The sequence below is a fragment of the Mirounga leonina genome, unplaced genomic scaffold, assembly GCF_011800145.1.
Source record: "Mirounga leonina isolate KUSES-001 unplaced genomic scaffold, KU_Mleo_1.0 Mir_150, whole genome shotgun sequence".
Taxonomy (NCBI): domain Eukaryota; kingdom Metazoa; phylum Chordata; class Mammalia; order Carnivora; family Phocidae; genus Mirounga; species Mirounga leonina.
This window is the reverse complement of record NW_023270374.1, coordinates 21,615,876-21,634,199: the sequence shown is the minus strand read 5'-3', so window position 1 is coordinate 21,634,199 and position 18,324 is coordinate 21,615,876. Positions and strand designations below refer to the sequence as shown.

Sequence of the window (18,324 nt, the reverse complement as noted above, 5' to 3'; positions counted from 1 at the left end):
AATAATCCATCTTTCCCTACCAATTGTAAATATCACCCATGCTATATTCTAAATGTAATTATTTGTATTTCTGGACTTTCCATCCTATATCATTATCCCATCTATTTATTCATGTGGGAATATGATGCTATTTTAATTTTGAATATTTATAACATTTTTTAGTAACAGGTAGATCTAGTACTCCTCTGCATTACTCTTATATTGTAGAATTTTCCCAACTATTCTTTTATTCTGTTGTTTTTTTTTTGTTTGTTTTTTTTTTGAGAGAGAGAGAGAAGGCGCAAGTGGGGGGGAGGAGCAGAGGGAGAGGTAGAGAATCAAGCAGACTCCGTGCCAAGCATGGACTTGACATGGGACTTGATCTCACAACCCTCAGATCATGACCTGAGCTGGACGCTCAGGTGCTCCCCCCAACTATTCTTAATTATTTTTTTATATTAACTTTACAGTTACATTGTCTAGGTCATCAAAAAATTACTTACTGATGTCATTTTTCTAATTGTGGTAAAAAACGACATAACATAAAATTTACTATCTTTATCATTTTAAAACATACAGTTCAGTAGTGTTAAATATGTTCACATTGTTGGGCAACAAATTTCCAGAACTTTTCTTTCTGCAAAACTGAAACTCTGTACCCGTTAAACAGGAACTCCCCATTTCCCCCTCTCCCCAGTCCTGGTACCACCATTCTACTTTCTGTTTCTCTAAATCTGGCTACTGTGGATACCTCATATAAATGGAATCATACAGTATTTGTCTTTTTGCAGCTGGCTTATTTCACTTCACATACTCTCCCCAAGGTTCATCCATGTCGTAGCATATAACAGGATTTCCTACCTTTTTAAGGCTGAATAGTATTCTATTTTACATATATACCACATTCATCTATCAATGAACATTTGGGTGCTTCCATTTTTTGTCTATAGTAAATAATGCTGCTATAAATATGAGTGTGAAAATATCTCTTTGAGACCCTACTCTTTGGATATATAACCATAAATGGGATTGCTGGATCATATGACAGTTCTTTATTAAATCTTTTGAGGAACCTCCATACTGTTTTCCATAACAGTTGCACCATTCTACAATTTCATCAAGCGTGGACAAGGGTTCTAATTTCTCCACTTCTTTACCAACACTTTTTTTTATAGTAGCCATCCTAATGAGTGTGAGATGATATCTCATTGTCTTTTTTTTTTTAAGATTTTTTATTTTAAATAATCTCTACACCCAGTGTGGGGCTCAAACTCACAACTCCAAGATCAAGAATCACATGCTCTACCAACAGAGCCAGCCAGGTCCCTCAATATCTCATTGTTTTTATTTGCATTTCTCTAATGATAAGTGATGTTAAGCATCTTTTCAGATGCTTGTTGGCCATTTCTACATCATCTCTGAAGAAATCTCTATAAAGTCATTTTTGCATTTTTGTCATTCGGTTATTTGGTTTTTGTTATTATTGAGTTTTAGGAGTTCTTTATATATTCTGGATATTAACTCTTCTTCAGATATATGATTTGCAGATATTTTCTCCCATTCTTTAAGTTGCCTTCCACTCTATTGATTGTGTGTCATATTTATTGAGATCATGTTTAATTCAGATTAACCTGGGTGAAAATGAAATTTTTACGATGCTAAGTCTTGAAAGTGTTCATGTGAAATGTAGCTCATTTATTGTATGAGAGGCAATAAGGAGGGTTGTTCAAGTCTCCTCTTCCCTTGTTGATCTTCTGCCTAGTAGTTCTATTATTGAAAGTAGCACGTTAGAGTCTCCAATTATTGTTGTTGAATTATCTATGTCTTCCTCCAGTTCTGTCATTTTTTGTTTCTTGTATTTTGGAGCTCTATTATCAGGTGTGTATAAGTTTATAATTATTATTTCTTTCTGACAGATTGACATTTTAACATAAAATGTCTTTATCTCTTGTAACAATTTTGTGTTAAAGTCTATTTAGAATGGTATTAATAAAGTTGCTCCAGCTCTCTTCTGGTTAGTTTTCTTGATACATCTTTTCCAACCCTTTTATTTTCAACTTATTTCTTTTTAAAAAAAATATTTATTATTATGAGCTTACTTTATTTTATTTTTTTAAAGATTTTATTTATTTATTTGACAGAGAGAGACACAGCAAGAGAGGGAACACAAGGGGGGAAGTGGGAGAGGGAGAAGCAGGCCTCCCACTGAGCAGGGAGCCCAATGCAGGGCTCAACCCCAGGACCCCGGGATCATGACAGGAGCTGAAGGCAGATGCTTAACGACTGAGCCACCCAGGCGCCCCTGTTTTCAACCTATTTCTGTCTTTGAATCTAAACCATGCCTTGCATAGACATCATATAGTTAGATTATGTTCTTTAATCCATTCTGCCAATCTCTGCCTTTTAATTTGAGCACTTAATCCATTTACATCTAATGTACTTACTGATAAAGTAGGATTATGTCTGCCGTTTTGCAATGTGTTTTCTGTCATATTTCCTCTATTCCTCTATTATTGCCTTTTTGTGTGTGTTAAATTGATATTTTCCAGTGTACTGTTTTAATTCTGTTATTGTTGTTACTGTATGTTTAAGTAATATTCTTAGTGGTTGTTCTGGGAATTACAATTAATATCTTAATTTAAAACAATCTGGGGCGCCAGGGTGCTCAGTTGTTAAGCGTCTGCCTTTGGCTCAGGTCATGATCCCAGGGTCCTGGGATCGAGCCCCACATTGGGCTCCATGCTCAGCAGGAAGCTTGCTTCTCCCTCTCCCACTTCCCCTGCTTGTGTTCCCTCTCTTGCTGTGTCTCTCTCTGTGTCAAATAAATAAATAAATAAATAAAACAATCTAATTTAGGGATGCCTGGGTGGCTCAGTTGGTTAAACATCTCATTTCGGCTCAGGTCATGATCTCAAGGTCCTGGGATCAAGCTCTGCATCAGGCTCCACACTCAGCAGGGAGTCTCCCTCTGCCCCTCCCCCCACTTGTGCACTCTCTCTCTCTCTCTCAAATAAATAAATAAAATCTTTTGAAAACCAATCTAATTTAGATGAATATCAATTTAATTTCAATATATACAAAACAATGCTCTAATACAGCTCCATTGCCTCAGTTCTCCTTTGCTATATCTTTGTCAATCACATTGTATTTTTACACATTATAAGCCCATCAACACAGTTTTATAATGACTGTGTCCATTAATATTTCTTTTTTTAAAGATTTTATTTATCTGAGAGAGAGAGAGAGAGCCAGGGAGAGAACATGAGCAGAGGGGAGGGGCAGAGGCAGAAGCAGACCCCCCACTAAGCAGGGAGCCCAATGCAGGGCTCAATCCCAGGACCATGGGATCATGACCTGAGCCAAAGGCAGATGCTTAACCAACTGAGCCACCCAGGTGCCCCATTCCCATTAATATTTCTCATAAAAAATATCTAACTTAAAGATTACTAACAAATGAGGAATTCTCTCAATTTTTGTTTATCTGAAAATGTCATAATTCATCTTTCATATTTAATTTTTCAAAAATTTATGCTTCATGTTTGAAGGATAGTTTTGCTGGATAAAGAATTTTTCGTTGACAGTCGTTTTCTTTCACTACTTCAAATGTCATCCCCCTATTGTCTGACCTCCATAGTTTTGGATGAGAAGTCAGCTGTTAATCTCATTGAGGCTCTCTTGTAGGTAATGAGTTGCTTCCTTATTGCTTCCCAGATTCTGTCTTCAGCTTTTGAGTTTGAGTATGATGTGTCTACATTGTGGATCTCTTTGAGTTCCTACTACTTGGAGTCCATTAAGCTTCTTGGATGTGCAGAATAAGGTTTTTCACCAAATTTAGGAAGTTTTTGGCAATTATTTCTTCAAACATTCTTTCTGTCCATTTCCCTTTCTTCTTTCCTATTGGGGCTTCCATTATGAATATGTTAGTATGCTTGATGGTTTCCCACAACATCTTAGACTCTGTTCACTCTTCTTTGTTCTTTTTCCTTTCTGCTCCAGAACTAATCTCAACTGACCTATCTACAAATTCACTGATTTTTTGTTTCTGTCAACTCAGATGTGCTGTTAAGTTTGTCTAGAAATTTTTCGTTTTGGTTGTCCTTTTCAGCTCCTGAATTTTTTTTCAAGTTTTACTTATTTATTTGAGAGAGAGACAGAGGGAGCACAAGTGGGGAGAGGGGCAGAGGGATAGGGACATGCAGAGTCCCCACTTAGTGGGGAGCCCAGTGAGGGGCTCAATCCCAGGGCCCTGAGATCATGACCTGAGCCAGAGTCAGACACTTAACTGACTGAGCCACCCAGGTGTCCCACAGTTCCTGAATTTAAATGTGGTTCTTTTTTTTTTTTTTAATTTGTATCTCTTTATTGATGTTCTCTATATGGTGAGGTATTCTCGTACTTTTCTTTAATTCTTTAGACATATCTATATTGGCTGATTTAAAGTCTTTATCTAGTAAATCTAATATGTGGACTTCTTCAGGGACCATTCCTATTAATGCTTTATTTCTCATGTATGGGCCATACTTTCCTGTTACTTTGCACATCTCATAATTATTCATTGAAAACTGGGCATTTTAATAATACAATGTAGTAACTGGAAATCAGCTCCCCCTTCCCAATGTTTGTTGCTGTTAATCTTTGTTTACTTAGTGACTTTTGTGGACTAATTCTATAAAGTCTTGTCATGTGTGGCCACTAAAGTTTTTGTTCAGTTAGCTTAGTGGTCAGCTTATGATTGGACAGGCATTCCTAAACGCCTTAAACCAATTTGTCTTCAATCATTTGCCACATCATTTGCTGCATATGTGTTGGGGCATGCCTTCAACGTTCCAGCAATTTACAACCCTGACTTAACTTCCTGCTTGTGCAGGTTTTAGGATCAGCCAGAGATAAGAGACTAGGGCCTTCTAAGATCTTTCCTGGATATGTGCTCTTCCCTGCACATGCACATGGCCTCCTAGATCTCCAGGAATATATGAAACTTCTCAGAGTCCCCCCATGAACGTGTCATTCCCACTTTTTCCCTTAAAGTTTTCGGCCAGACTCTTGTTTTCCCCAACTAGTGTCACTGCCTCCAACCACAGCAATGTTAAACAATTGACAATGGTTGTTTTCAACAAACACCGTGAGGATAGGGATTTTCCCAATAAGCAAGCTCTGGGTCAGGTCAAATGACTACTCCTGTGAATGGGGTTGTCAGGGAGCTGCCAGACAGATCAAATAGTGACAGTTGTCTGGGAATACATATTGAGAAGCTCCAAACAGTCTTATCCTTACAATGGCTACTAGGCAGCTAGTGTTCCCAGCTACCATGGTTGCAATGCTGCTGGTTTTCAAATCTACTGCAGAACTAGAAAGAAGGGGATGGGAATAGGGCAAATTAAAATACTGCAAAGCTCTCTGTTATTAAGATTCATTAATTTTTCTTGAATAAATACTCCATGGATTGTGCAAAACTTCTGTTAATTTCCAAGTTCTGAAAAAGTTTATTTCAACAGTTTATGCCTGTGTTCCTCTTGGTGTTATCAAGGAATGGATTTTCACAGGTCCCTTCCCTGCATTTCTCAAAGTTCTATCTCTGCAACTGACACTCTTAATCTAAGTCCAGGATTTTACACTGTTTCCTATTAAAAGTGATTTGGGGGCGTTGGTCCAGTATTCATCCGGTCATAGTAATTTTGACTCTTGAATTCCATCATGAATCAGTGAGCACCTGCTGTGAGGATGGATGATGGATCACTGGGGAAAAACGGGAAAGTTTAAACAATGATTCCTGCCCTCTGAGAGCTTACAGAGCAGTTGAAGAGATAAAACTTAATTGTTCAAGCCTTTACATATGCTACAAGGAAATAGAGATCAACGTAAAGCTTTAAGACAACACTGCCAACAGAACTCTCTGCAAGGATAGAAATGTTCTGCACCAACCAATGTGGTAGCCAAGAGCCTCATGTACCTTTTGGGCACTTGAAATGTAGCTATTATGACTGAGGAACTGGATTTTTAATTTTATTAAATTTTAAATAATTCAGATTTAGCCACATGCAGCTACCATATTGGACATCACAGCTCTAAGACTAAATATTTTCTTGGTTGGCCTGGTATGGGAGTGGGTGGGGAAGATTCCCTGCTGTGGGAAGCCTACAGTTCTCCTCCTTTGGCTCCCAGGGTGGACTGGAGCTGTGGGCTATGAATGCACTCTGGCATGTCGTTATGCCTGGGGCAGAGTGGATTTTGTAGTGATGCTGTTGAAACTGGTTGTGTCTGAGCCCCCTGGCAGAGGTAAGCTTTAGTCTCCCCTGTTGTGCAAACTTAAACCCCAGTCTCTAGGTCAGGCACAACCTGACAAAGGCAATGATAAGAAGGGGTTGCAGGAACTGCAAAAGAATCAACTTTCCTTCTTAACCCAATGGTCAACGCAATATTCCACAGCCACAAAACAAGCTCACAATGGTGTCCACCTCCTTCCACTCTTTCCAGTAGGGTCTCTTTGCTCCCACACTGATGCCGCAAGCACAGCCTTCTGTCTGGGGCCCATTCTGGCAATTCTCCTGGGTCCTAGAACCTCACTGCTGGGTCAGTGCTGAGGTGGGACTGAGGTTTCCCTCTTGCCTGCAGAATGAACTGCACTTCCTTCCCACTCCTCTCCTTGCAGAGCTGGGAGCACTTGAGAGAGAGAGAGAGAAGCCGAGGGGGTTCATGTGAGATTCTCCCATGACCCCCCAGGGCTCACCAAACCACCCCTAGGGGGGTCACCCAAGGACAAGGGTCCCCAAGCCACCCCTAATTCAGAACAGAGATTTAAGGGAAAACTCCTGGGCAGCTGAAGCTGAGCTCAGGGTCAAAGTGGCCCCCACACTGAGGCAGGAGTGGAGCTATGGACAATGTCCCTAGAGGATATTGGAGGAGAGAAGAAGCACAGGCATGAGAAAGTCTGGGGGGACCATAATAGGTTGAGTGGGAGATGGCCTGCAGATCACCTGTCTGCAATTTGAATGATAAATTCTCTCCATAAAGTTAAGGGTTATTCAGAGTTGGGAGAGGCAAGCCAATGTGGAATGTCTGGCCAGATGACTTGGAGCAAGGCTCCCACCTCCCTCAGTTAAGTAAGATGTACTGATGCAGGGCCTGCCACGATATCATTTCTTACCCCAGCCCGTCTTCACCCTGATTGCCCATCTCAGAGAACTAGCCTCAACAGCACCAAGAAAGTCAGAGCTAAGGGAAATCTTCCTGACTCTGACCATGGTCAGAGATGAGCAGGAGAGGAGTCTGAGCCTCTGTCAGGGGTCCTGGGATGTCTGCGGCTGGGAATGGAATGATTTCTGAATGGGAAGGGGGCAACGCTCGGCCTTCTGTCCTCTCTGCCCTGGGTCGCTTGGCACGTTAAGGAAAGTGCCGGGCCTTACCGACCCCCAGCCTCTGCCTCTCACATGATTCATAAATAGGAGGTGTCAAGGTTTGTGGCTTGGGAGCCTGGCTCACCCACCCAAAGCCAGAAGAACACACAACTTCCTCTCTTCAGTCTTGGGACCTCTCCGTTCCCCTTCAGATCCCCAAATTACTTACAAGCACATCTCCCTCCTCTGTGGATTCCATCTGCCTGTCCATCCCCTCCGTCTCCCATCCCTCCTACCTTTTCTCCATCCCAGCCCCTCTTCTTGTTCTTCCCTTGGAGTCCAGCATCCTGCATTCACAGAGGACTCCCAAGGCTGGGGCTGGGGAGGAGGTGGCATGCAGGGGATGTATGTGTGTGTGTGTCTCTGTCCACATGGGCACAAAATGGGCTTCATGCTCCGGTGACCCACTGTAACTGTGCTCCCACCTGGCCCTGCCACTCCACGTGGGGCACCCAGAGGCCTCCCATTAGCAGCCCCTCTATCCCTCCATCCCTCCCTCAGAGAAGTGGAGTCACCACCACTCTTCATGGGCAGCTAGGGGCCCCGTAGCAGTCTCTTTACCACCTCTCCCCCTCTCCTCAGGCCCCATGCCCAGCCCTGAGGTTTGGAGAGCCTAGTAAGTGCCCTATCAACATGTTAATCAAATTACTTAGGAGCTAAAATTGACGCTGTTCATTAATTATACAAGATTATGCTAATTGTGCATGCAAATGCATGCAGGGGAACAGAAGGTGTTCAGGCGCATGGTGGGCCATTAGCATAGAGGATGGGGTGCGGGTGCATTGGCATGCTAATGTATGCGCCCCAGCTATTTATAGTCCCCCAGCCCATCTGCACTGCAGCCACCTCTGCCCCAAGTAGGGATCATGGCGGGGAGGCCAGGTCCAGGCCTGGCAGGTGGCTGTGGCCCCGGGGACACTTGGCTTTGGCTGCTGCCCCAGGCCGAGATCAGGAAGTAGGGGGCACCACCCCCATCTGGGCCACCCCAACCTGGGCCTGGATCATCACCCCAACCCCCTCGCTTACCATCCCTAGGTGCCCACTTCCCTGGAGGCAGAATGCTTCCAGATGACACAGCCAATAAGGCGCCCTCTGCTGACTCCCCATCACCCACGGATTCCAAATCCCGCAGGATTTGGTGCCAAACCCCCAGACCCTGGTCCACAGCTCTCCTGCTCCATCTTGTCAGGTGCCACCGGGAAAGTGTGCCATGCATGCCCCCAGGCTCTTTGACAGGACTATTTATTCCCTTTGCGTGAAGGGCCTCTCCTCTTACTCCTCTTTCAGGGAAAATGCCCCTGGTCTTTCAAGGCCCCAAACACCTGTAGGAACCCTCATGTCTCCTGTCTCCTGTCTCCTGTGGCTGGCGCACTTACGCTGGGCAGCTTACACAGCTGGGTCCACCACTCTATCGTGCTGACTGGACTTTAGGTTTCTCTCTTTCCTGCTGGATTGTAATTTCCTTAAGACCTTGTTCACCTCTAGATTGTACTGCCTGAAATGCGTAAGGTGTTAAATACATCTTTTTCAATGGATATGTTGAATGAATGAGGGAACGAATGGTCCAGCCATTTGGATCCTCCTCTGCCCTTGAGCTGGGGGCAGGGAGCTGCAGACAGTGACAACAGGGCACAGACCCTGCCCCGGAAGATGTTCTGTTTCTTCAGAGGCTCATGAGCTCAAAGGCAAGGCCTTTGGAGTCAAAATTAGCAGAGGATTCTCCCGGCCCCAGTTCCCCATCCCAGGCTGTAATGTGAGCTGTGGACTTAGAAATAAATATCCAGTTTTATTCTACACTTTGCTCCCAATCTGCTTTCTCTCCCAAGGTAGTCACGGGACACTTGTTTGGAACACCCTGCCCCAACCCATGTATCCATTCCCATCACTTCCTCTTTCTTGATCTGTACAGTCCAATATGGTCGGTAGCCATGAGCCACATGTGACTATCTCAGTTTAAATTAAAATGAAACAGTGGCTCTCAATAAAATGAGAGCCTGGCTGGCTCTCAGTGGAGCGTGGAACTCTTGATCTCAGGATTATGAGTTCAAGTCCCACGTCAGGTGTAGAGATTACTCAAAAATAAAATCTTAAAAAAAAAAACAATAAAAGTAAATACATTAAGATGAAACAAAATTGAGGGCGCCTGGGTGGCTCAGTTAGTTAAGCGACTGCCTTCGGCTCAGGTCATGATCCCGGAGTCCCGGGATCGAGCGCCACATCGGGCTCCCTGCTCAGCGGGGGGTCTGCTTCTCCCTCACCCTCTGCCTGCCACTCCCCCTGCTTGTGCGCTCGCGCTCTCTCTCTGTCAAATAAATAAATAAAATCCTAAAAAAAAAGATGAAACAAAATTGAAAACAGTTTCTCAGCCACACTGACCACATGTCAGGTGCTCAGTAGCTACATGTGGCTAGTGGATATCATTTTGGGAAAAGCTCTCTCGGACAGCGCTTGTAATCTAGACATTACTAACAGCTTTCTCTCTGGAAGGGGGAACATGATTCCCACTCGAAGGGAGTCTCTCATGGGATGTGGGGAGGGCAAAGGTGGTGCAAAGCTGTGTGACCTGGTATCTTAGGATGAGATTCCTAGAAGCAGAGCTGGAGATGGGGGTGCTTGTGAAAGGGGTTTATTGGAGGAGAGCTCTGGGGAGAAAAAGAAGGGAACAGCATCCACAGGAGAAGCTTAGCAAGGAGACTGGAGTCTGGAGTCTGGCACCAGCCTGAGCCCTTGGGGAGTTCTGGAATATGAAAAGCACAGGGAGTTGGTCCTTCAAGTAATGTCATCTGTCTTTGGCTGAGGGCTGCTGGTGAGGAGCATATGCTTCTGCCTGAGGATAACTTGAGGGTAGTGGGGGCAGCTGTGAGCCAAAGAGTAGCCAATGCTCACAGCAGCGGGGGGTCGGGGAATCCAGCAGGCACCCACCCACCCTCTGGTACCTGGACACTGCTTTCCACCCCTGAGAACCCAGAGTTTGCGAGTGGACTCACATCACTCACTTCCACATGTTCCTTTATCTACGAGTCGCTTCTGAGGAAAGCGCTGGGCTGGGGAGCTCTCCTTATGCAGTGGTGTCACCCCTGAGAAGTTATATATACATCAGATGTTTGCACCAGAGTCACATTCAATCCAACATTTGCTTCCTTGGTAGGGATTATTCCATTGACAAGGAAGGTTCATTTTAATTTCATCTAGAGTTGTTTTTACAGGGAGGAAAAGAAAGCATTTATAGGAACGACGAGGAAGGCTAAGCTACGTTCAGGATGTGGTGAGGCAGGTGTGCAAGGGAACTGCTCTTACCTTTCACTTAAATCATAAGGACCCGGGTCACGATGCCTAACTACCACCCTTGAATTGCCCTATAAGCTGGATGACCACTGTCCACAGCGCTTCCTCTGGTCTTTTATTAAACTTTTTATAATGGAGAATGTTGAACATCTAGGCCAGAAGAGAATAATGAACCCACCGGTACCCTTCACTGAATTTCAACAATGATCAATTCTTGGCTCATCTTGTGCTCTAGTCTTTAATCCTAAACACCTTCTCGGACTGAGAGCGTGGTCAAAACAGCCAAAGACCTCCAATTAGGAGCAAGGGGACATGAGGCTCCTTTGCAACCTTGCTGAATTTGTGACCTTGAGGATATCGCCACGAAATGGCTAAACATGTCCCTGTGCAGCCTGCCTCCCAGAGCTCCTTTTGAAGGAGGCTTGCTTGCCAGCCTCATGGCTGGGGAAGGGTTGGACTCTGAGAGCCCCATTTAGAGGGAATTTTCCATGACTCTTGTCAATATCGGTGGTTCATAGAGTCCCAAGCTCGTATCCAGACTTTGGCGTTTACTGTGACTTTGTAGTTTATTCTTGCTTATCCTTGGTTTCCTCATCTGTAAAGTGGGAATGATCACAGACCTACACCACCTCAGGGGTATGAAAGGATTAAACAAGGTAATGCCAACGATGAGCTCAACAGAGTTCCAGGCTCTTGCTAAGTGCTTGAGAGATTAGACCTGGATCACTTTTTACTTCCGTGTGTGTGTGTGTGTGTGTGTGTGTAGTTTTGTATTTTATTTGTAACTCATTCTTGTATTTTTGGTATTTTTCTTATAGTAATTCTAATGGCCTAATGGCAGGTCCTGGGACTTCACCTCTCTCTTGCTCCTCTTCCTGTGAGGCCCAGATGAGGAGACGTGCCCTCTTAGAGCCTCATGGCCACAGTGGGGCTGGCTCTGGGCACAAGTCCTGTACTGACCCAGAGAGCATCCTAAAATGCTCACTCTCCTTGGGGATACTCAGGTCAGCCAGGGCTGTGCACTTGGCCTGGTCTTGCTTCCCCTTCCTCCCCCCTCCCCCCCACCCCCGCCACAGACCAGCCAGGGAAAAGGGGTTCCCCCAGGCTCACTTCCGGCCTCATGGTGGGGAGCTGCTCAGAAAATGCCCCTCCCCGAGGCTTATCCAGGCTTGGCTGGTGGGTGCTTCCCTGGTGACAAGCAAGGCTTCACAGCCTCTCAACCAAGTGCACATGCAGTCTCCTGCCTCAGGTACCTGTGGGATATCTCGGGTCCCAGACTTGGTCCTCACTTACCCAGACCCTGCTAGGTTCTTTCTAGGGAAGGAGGAAGGGAGAAGAAATGGGGGTATGTAAAACAAACAAACAAAAAACCACTGGAATACAATTGCCAAGTTAGGGGCCACCTGGGTGGCTCAGTTGGTTAAGTGGTTAAGCGTCTGCCTTCGGCTCAGGTCATGATCTCAGGGTCCTGGGATCGAGCCCCATGTCGGGCTTCCTGCTCACAGGGAAACTGCTTCTCCCTCTCCTCCCTGCCTGTGCTCTCTCTTGCCATCTCTCTGTCTCTCTCAGATAAATAAATGAAATCCTAAAAAAAGCCAAACAATTGCCGAGTTAGCGACAAAGCTTGTTAATGTCCATAGAACGATACAAATACAAACTTTAGGGCAAATTTCTCTACCAAACAAATTATTTAGTTCTCCCAATAAAAATCATTTACATCTTATCATTTGCCTGCAAATTAGCACCACCTTTATAGAGTCTAGGTCCCAATCAATAGCAAATACAAGTCAAAGTTACGTTCCCTTAGGAGAATTAGGTAACACTTAGGTGGCTTTGTTAACACTCGAGAGCCCAGCACTGTCCAATATAAATGTAATGCAAGCCACAAATGTCATTTTAAATTTTCACTAATAGCCACATTTTTTTTAAAGAATTTATTTATTTGACAGAGAGAGACACAGCGAGAGAGGGAACACAAGCAGGGGGAGTGGGAGAGGGAGAAGCAGGCTCCCCACTGAGCAGGGAGCCCGATGCGGGGCTCGATCCCAGGACCCTGGGATCATGACCTGAGCCGAAGGCAGACGCTTAAAGACTGAACCACCCAGGTGCCCCTAGTAGCCACATTTTTAAAACAAGAAAAGGAACCGGTAGCATTAATTGTGACAATATATTTTATTTAATCCAATGTATCTAAAATATTATTTCAATGTGTAACCAATACAACAGTGTTACTAGTCAGCTATTTTACATTCAGTGGTTTTTTTTCTAAGTAAGTCATTGAAATTCGGTGTGTATTTTATACTTACGTCTCCATTCAAACCACATCGCAAAGGCTCAATGTCTCGCGGGGCTAGTGGCTGCCGGATCGGATAGTGTAGCTCTCGATCAGTGCCTCTCAAATTTTAGGAGGCATCAGAATCACCTGGAAGCCTTATGCAAACACAGATGGCTGGGCCGCACCTGAAGCATCTCAGTGGGTCAGGGTGGGGCCTGAAATTCTGCACTTCTAGCAAGTTCCCAGGTGATGCTGCTGCTGCTGGGCCAGGTGGCACACTTCGAAAAGCACTGTTCCAGGGTGACTTTGAAAGGACGCCTAGTCAGCATTTTGCCTTATTTTCACCTTGCGGGTAATTTTTCTTAACGCCCCTGAGGCTGGTGCGGGCTCAGGGCTACACCGCGGTAGCAGCAGGCCCTCTGTGGACTGTTTGCTTTGGCTCAGCCCTGGCTGGCTGGGAGCAGCCTCGTGGACCACCAGTTGGCAGGGGGTGAGAATCAGCAGCTCCACGATCGCTGGCGTTGACTGGGTGCGGCTCTGAGCTAGAAGTTCGGGGGGAGGAGATCGGGGACTAACCTTTGACACCCCCAGGGACGGCCCAGGCCTTGTGTGGCTGCTTCTTCCTCAACACCACTCTGCACCAGGCTTAAAAACAGGGATGTTCTGGAGCAGGTCCACCGAGATGGAGGTGTAGGCCGGGCCCTGGGGCTCCCAGGGAGGGGCTGTCCCTGAAGTCTAGAATGGCCAGAAAAGGCTGGTCAGACAAGTAGTGGGAACCGGTGTAGACCCAGGACAAATACCACCCATGACTTATTTCTGGAAGTGAGTGATACTGGAAAGAGAAAGGGTGGGAAGACGTGCTGAGGAAAGGCTGAGGGGGCTCCCCGGGGGCAGAGGGGCCAGGCCGCTCAGGAAACAGCAGTGAGGTCATGGGAGGTCGGAAATAGAGGGTGTCCCAGAAGCTGTCCCTGGAACGCGCCTCAGTAACCATCAGCAGCTGCTCTCCCGGTTCTCCTGGTGGATGGAGATGGAGGTTAGAGATGCCACAAAGTGAGTCAGCACGTGGGCTGGAGCCCACATCTCGGGCCCTATCTCAGGAACCCTTCTTCTGGACTCTGTAGGTTTGGGAGTGGGGTTCGGTGCAGTGGGCATGTGTGTGGATGTAAGGGAAGCGCATGTCACCGTGGGGACACTCATGCTTGCATCACCAGTGATATCCAAGGGCTAGCCTTAATCCCCATCAGGACAGGGACTGTTCCTATCCTGACCTCTGCCCTCCTCCTTCTAACGCCTTGGAAAGGACTGAGCCCATGAATGTGGAATTTAAGTGAAGTGGTCTGCACCACGCGTGATGAGGGTGTCTACGCTTTATGTCATGTAAATGTGGGGCACGCATAAGGTGGTTGCTGCGGACACGGGTGACACCATGAGGCGTCTCACAGGAATATAGGAGATCGTACTATGGCAGATTACGTGAGATAAATGGAGTGTCTGTACTGAGCAGGCCTGCTGTTTGGGGGCACTTAAGGTGACTGCACTTTGGGGTGACCTTATGGGTATATAGCGCATCTACACTGGGGTGACTACTGTTTGGGGGCATATAAGCTGTCTGCACTGCAGTGTATCCAGTAGGGGTGAATGCGGAGGGTCTACATGGTGGGTGTGCCCTGTTTGGGGTCATGTGAGACCCCTGCATCCCAGAATGCTCCTCTGTAGGGCTGTTTAGGAGGTCTACACTACACTACATGCATCGGGGGCGGGTGTTCACTGTGGAGGGAAATGTGTGTGGATGTAATGTCCCTATAGAAAGGAAAATGAAGGGAGTTCCCAGAAGGGTATTCACTGCGTGGGGGGATATGACAGGTGGTCATGTGTCAGCAGTGTGGACAAGAGGCCACATCTCTAGGAAAATGACTGGTTCCAGCTCCTAATGAGGGGCTGCCCCTTGGGACGCCTCATTCCAGGGGTGGTGCCCACCCCTACCAACACGTGGGGACCTCCTCTTTGGGAACTCGCTTTTAGAACCTGTGACAAATCTTCATCTGAATGTGAAGTTCATGCTTGCAGGCTTTGGAGGCAACTCTAGGGAGTTAAGTTGGATATTCAGATTTGGGGTTCAAAACCAGGGGGTGGTGGTAAAATGAGGACGCACACTGGCAGAGCTCATGGGATGGCCCAGGAGGCGGGCCACGTGCCAGGACCCCAACCCCTGCAGACGTTAGCCCTGCATGCCGTAGTTTGTAAAGGGCATCTCCCCGGATGCTCTCAGGGTCCTGTCGGGGCTAGGGCAGATGTCGATAGTATTTTGAGTTCACTAAGAGCACAAATCCAGAGCATTATCCTTGGTTACCTCCCTGGTGGCTGGCAAGGCTAAGGCCCCAGCATCCTAGCCAACTGCCTAGAAGGACTGGGGGACCAAGGTCTCATGTGTTTGTCTAAAAACCAGTCTCATCACTGCATATACTGTGCTTTTTTCCAACTCCTGTATGAGAAAAAGAAGGTATTCAACGTGCATCTGTCCGGCGTGTCTGACAGGTACACCACGTGTGTGTGATGGGTATAGGCTCTGTCTGATGAGGTTGTCGCTCTGTGTGTAACGCATGTAGAATACGTGCACGGGAGATCTGTTTGGGTGGGGTGTGCCGTGGCAGGGAGTCTGCTCTGTGTGCGCGAGATCTGTGTGCAAAAGGGATTTGTTGGTCAGGGGGCGGGGGGATCTGCTGCAAAGGAGGAAGGGCGATCTGCTTGCAGTTTGTGATGACTCTGTGGCATTTGCAATGACTGCATTTCGGGTAATCGTATACGACATTCAGGATACGTTAATAGATACACTCTTTCCGTGCATATACGGTATAGGATGGACATGCACTGCACATGATGGGTACAGACTTTGTGTGGGAGTAGTATACCGTATGTGTATGAGGACTACAGGCTGTATGTGGAATATGTATGATATATGCTCTGTGAAGGGTGTACCCTGAGCGTAGTGGGTATACGCTGTGTGTGAGGGCTGCATTTTGTGAGTGATAGTACATAGGCATATACGGTATGTATAATGGATGTATTATAATGAGTGTGCATGGTGTGTGGGATAGTATACTCGGGAGGAGGGATCTGCTGTGTGATGTGGATGCACATACAGTATAACATATATACGTGGTGTGGGATAGGTTTACGAGTAAGTGTGAGTACATACTGCATATGGCATATACATTTTGTGCTGGGTATAACTCATGAGTAATTGGTATATATCGTGTATATATAACGGACATAGTATCTATGGGGACTGTCCTTTGGGTGGGTGTGATGGGTATATGCTTTGTGGGATAAATAAGCACTGTGAGATCCTACATTGGGGGCGGGGGTGGATATTCTGTGTTGTGAATTAGTTGGGAAGGGTCTACTTGGTGTCTATCAGGCATTATGTATGTACGCAGCTGGTGGTGGGAATAGGGGTTATGTGCCTTGTTGAGCAGGTGGGGGGAGTAACCCCCCTGGGAAGGGACATGGAAGGGACCAGTTGGCTCTTCATCCATTTCCAGACCCCCTACCCCAGCCCTTGAGCCCACCTACCACACCCTTTCAGGTTCTTCCTCAAATTCTTCCTCAAGTGCAACCAGAACTGCCTAAAGAATGCCGGGAATCCCCGAGACATGCGCCGCTTCCAGGTGGGTCTGGGAGAGGGGTCCCCTTGCAAACGCACCCCTTCCTGATGGGCTGGGTGGGGAAGGCTGTGGTCCTGCCACCCCGGGGAAAGCCCCTAGGCAGATCTCTGCCCAGCCCTGTGCTAATTTAGGGCCCGGTGCCTGCTGGGGGTGGGGCAGCTCTGTCTCAACTTATGCTGGCTGCCAAGGGAGGCTTCATTAGAGTCCCACTTAAGGAGATGCTAATTGTGACATTTTTACATGATTAACGACCCAGCTAATTTGCATAGCCTGAAGCAGAGAGCAGCTGCCCTTAGTACATCCCCAACCTGCACACCCCTCTCAGTGAAGGGTGGGAGGGAGAGAAGGAGGTAGCCCCAGTTCCTCCCAAGGGCAGGGGCTCCTGCTCATGGTTCCTCAGGCTGATGCTGCCTCCCCCCTTAGTCAAAACTCTCACTCCCACTTGCCTAAAACACATTCCTGCCTTGGAGCCCCAGGGATTCAGCCCGGGGTGCGTGTTTGCCCCCAAACAGTAGCCATTCTGCCCAAGGAGACAGAGATTTTTTCAGGGCTCTTGATTTTTCTAGTTCCTGGGGGTCACTTCCCCTGGGCAGCCAGAGATAGCCCATCTCGGCTGTCACTTGACCTAGCTGCCCGCCCCCCCCCCCTTCCACCAGCTCAGCCCCTGGGGGATGCTCTTTCCCATGCCCATGACTCTGAGCTCCAGCCTCCAGCCACCCTGGCCAAGTTGCAAATTGCCCGCCACAGTCCCCTGCAGGGAGCCCCTGAGGGCTTCAGCCAGGCGGGCCTCTGCTCTCCTTGCAGGTGGTGGTGTCCACCACGGTGAGCGTGGACGGACACGTGCTGGCCGTGTCTGACAACATGTTTGTGCACAACAACTCCAAGCATGGTCGCAGGGCGCGCCGCCTGGACCCCTCTGAAGGTCAGGACCCCGGGCCGGGCCCAGCCAGCCCCCAGCCCCACCTTGGCGCAGGCCCCTGACCTGTCTCCTCTCCTGCCTCCCAGCTGCCACCCCCTGTATCAAGGCCATCAGCCCCGGGGAGGGCTGGACCACAGGAGGCGCCACCGTCATTGTCATCGGCGACAATTTCTTCGACGGGTTGCAGGTCGTGTTCGGGAACGTGCTCGTGTGGAGCGAGGTGGGCCACCCCCGCCAGTCTCCCTCGGGGCCTCGCGGCTGGGCCCTCCCCTCGCCCCGGGCTGGAACCCGCAGGCCTCCCCTCTCCCCTCGCAGCTCATCACGCCCCACGCCATACGGGTTCAGACGCCCCCGCGGCACATTCCCGGGGTGGTGGAGGTGACCCTGTCCTACAAGTCCAAGCAATTTTGCAAGGGAGCCCCCGGCCGTTTTGTCTACACAGGTAAGGAGTCAGGCGGGGGACAGAGGGTGGGGGCAGAGAGGCCTAGGGTTGCTGGAGGGAGGCCCGTCCCCGACACCCCCGCCCCCCCCACCCCCCGCGTGCACCAGAGCCCTGGTCTCTGAGTTAGCCAAAATCTAAGCTGCGGCCACGCCCGCTAAGCGGCTGCTCCGCCTCCTCCCCACCGGAACCCCTTGACCCCTTCTCGCGCGGGACCTTCCTTCGCAGAGCTTCTCAGTTTCCCTCTTTGGCCTGACTGCTCAATCCCCTCCCAGGCTCGGAGTCTCAGCCCTGCTGGAACTTTCTCCCTGCCTAGGCCCTCCTGTCCTGGGCACTGAACACCCCCCCCTCCCCGACACACACACACT

The 18,324-nt window shown here is 47.8% G+C and overlaps 1 protein-coding gene across 1 annotated transcript in view; it reads left to right on the top strand.

Moving 5' to 3' along the window:
* EBF4 (EBF family member 4) overlaps positions 1-18,324 on the top strand; it is a 46,686-nt gene that overhangs the window by 20,746 nt on the left and 7,616 nt on the right. The window contains exons 7-10 of the mRNA XM_035006525.1: positions 16,520-16,601; positions 17,403-17,520; positions 17,604-17,737; positions 17,833-17,959. Coding sequence (XP_034862416.1) covers positions 16,520-16,601; positions 17,403-17,520; positions 17,604-17,737; positions 17,833-17,959 — 461 coding nt within the window. The remainder of the gene's footprint in view (positions 1-16,519; positions 16,602-17,402; positions 17,521-17,603; positions 17,738-17,832; positions 17,960-18,324) is intronic.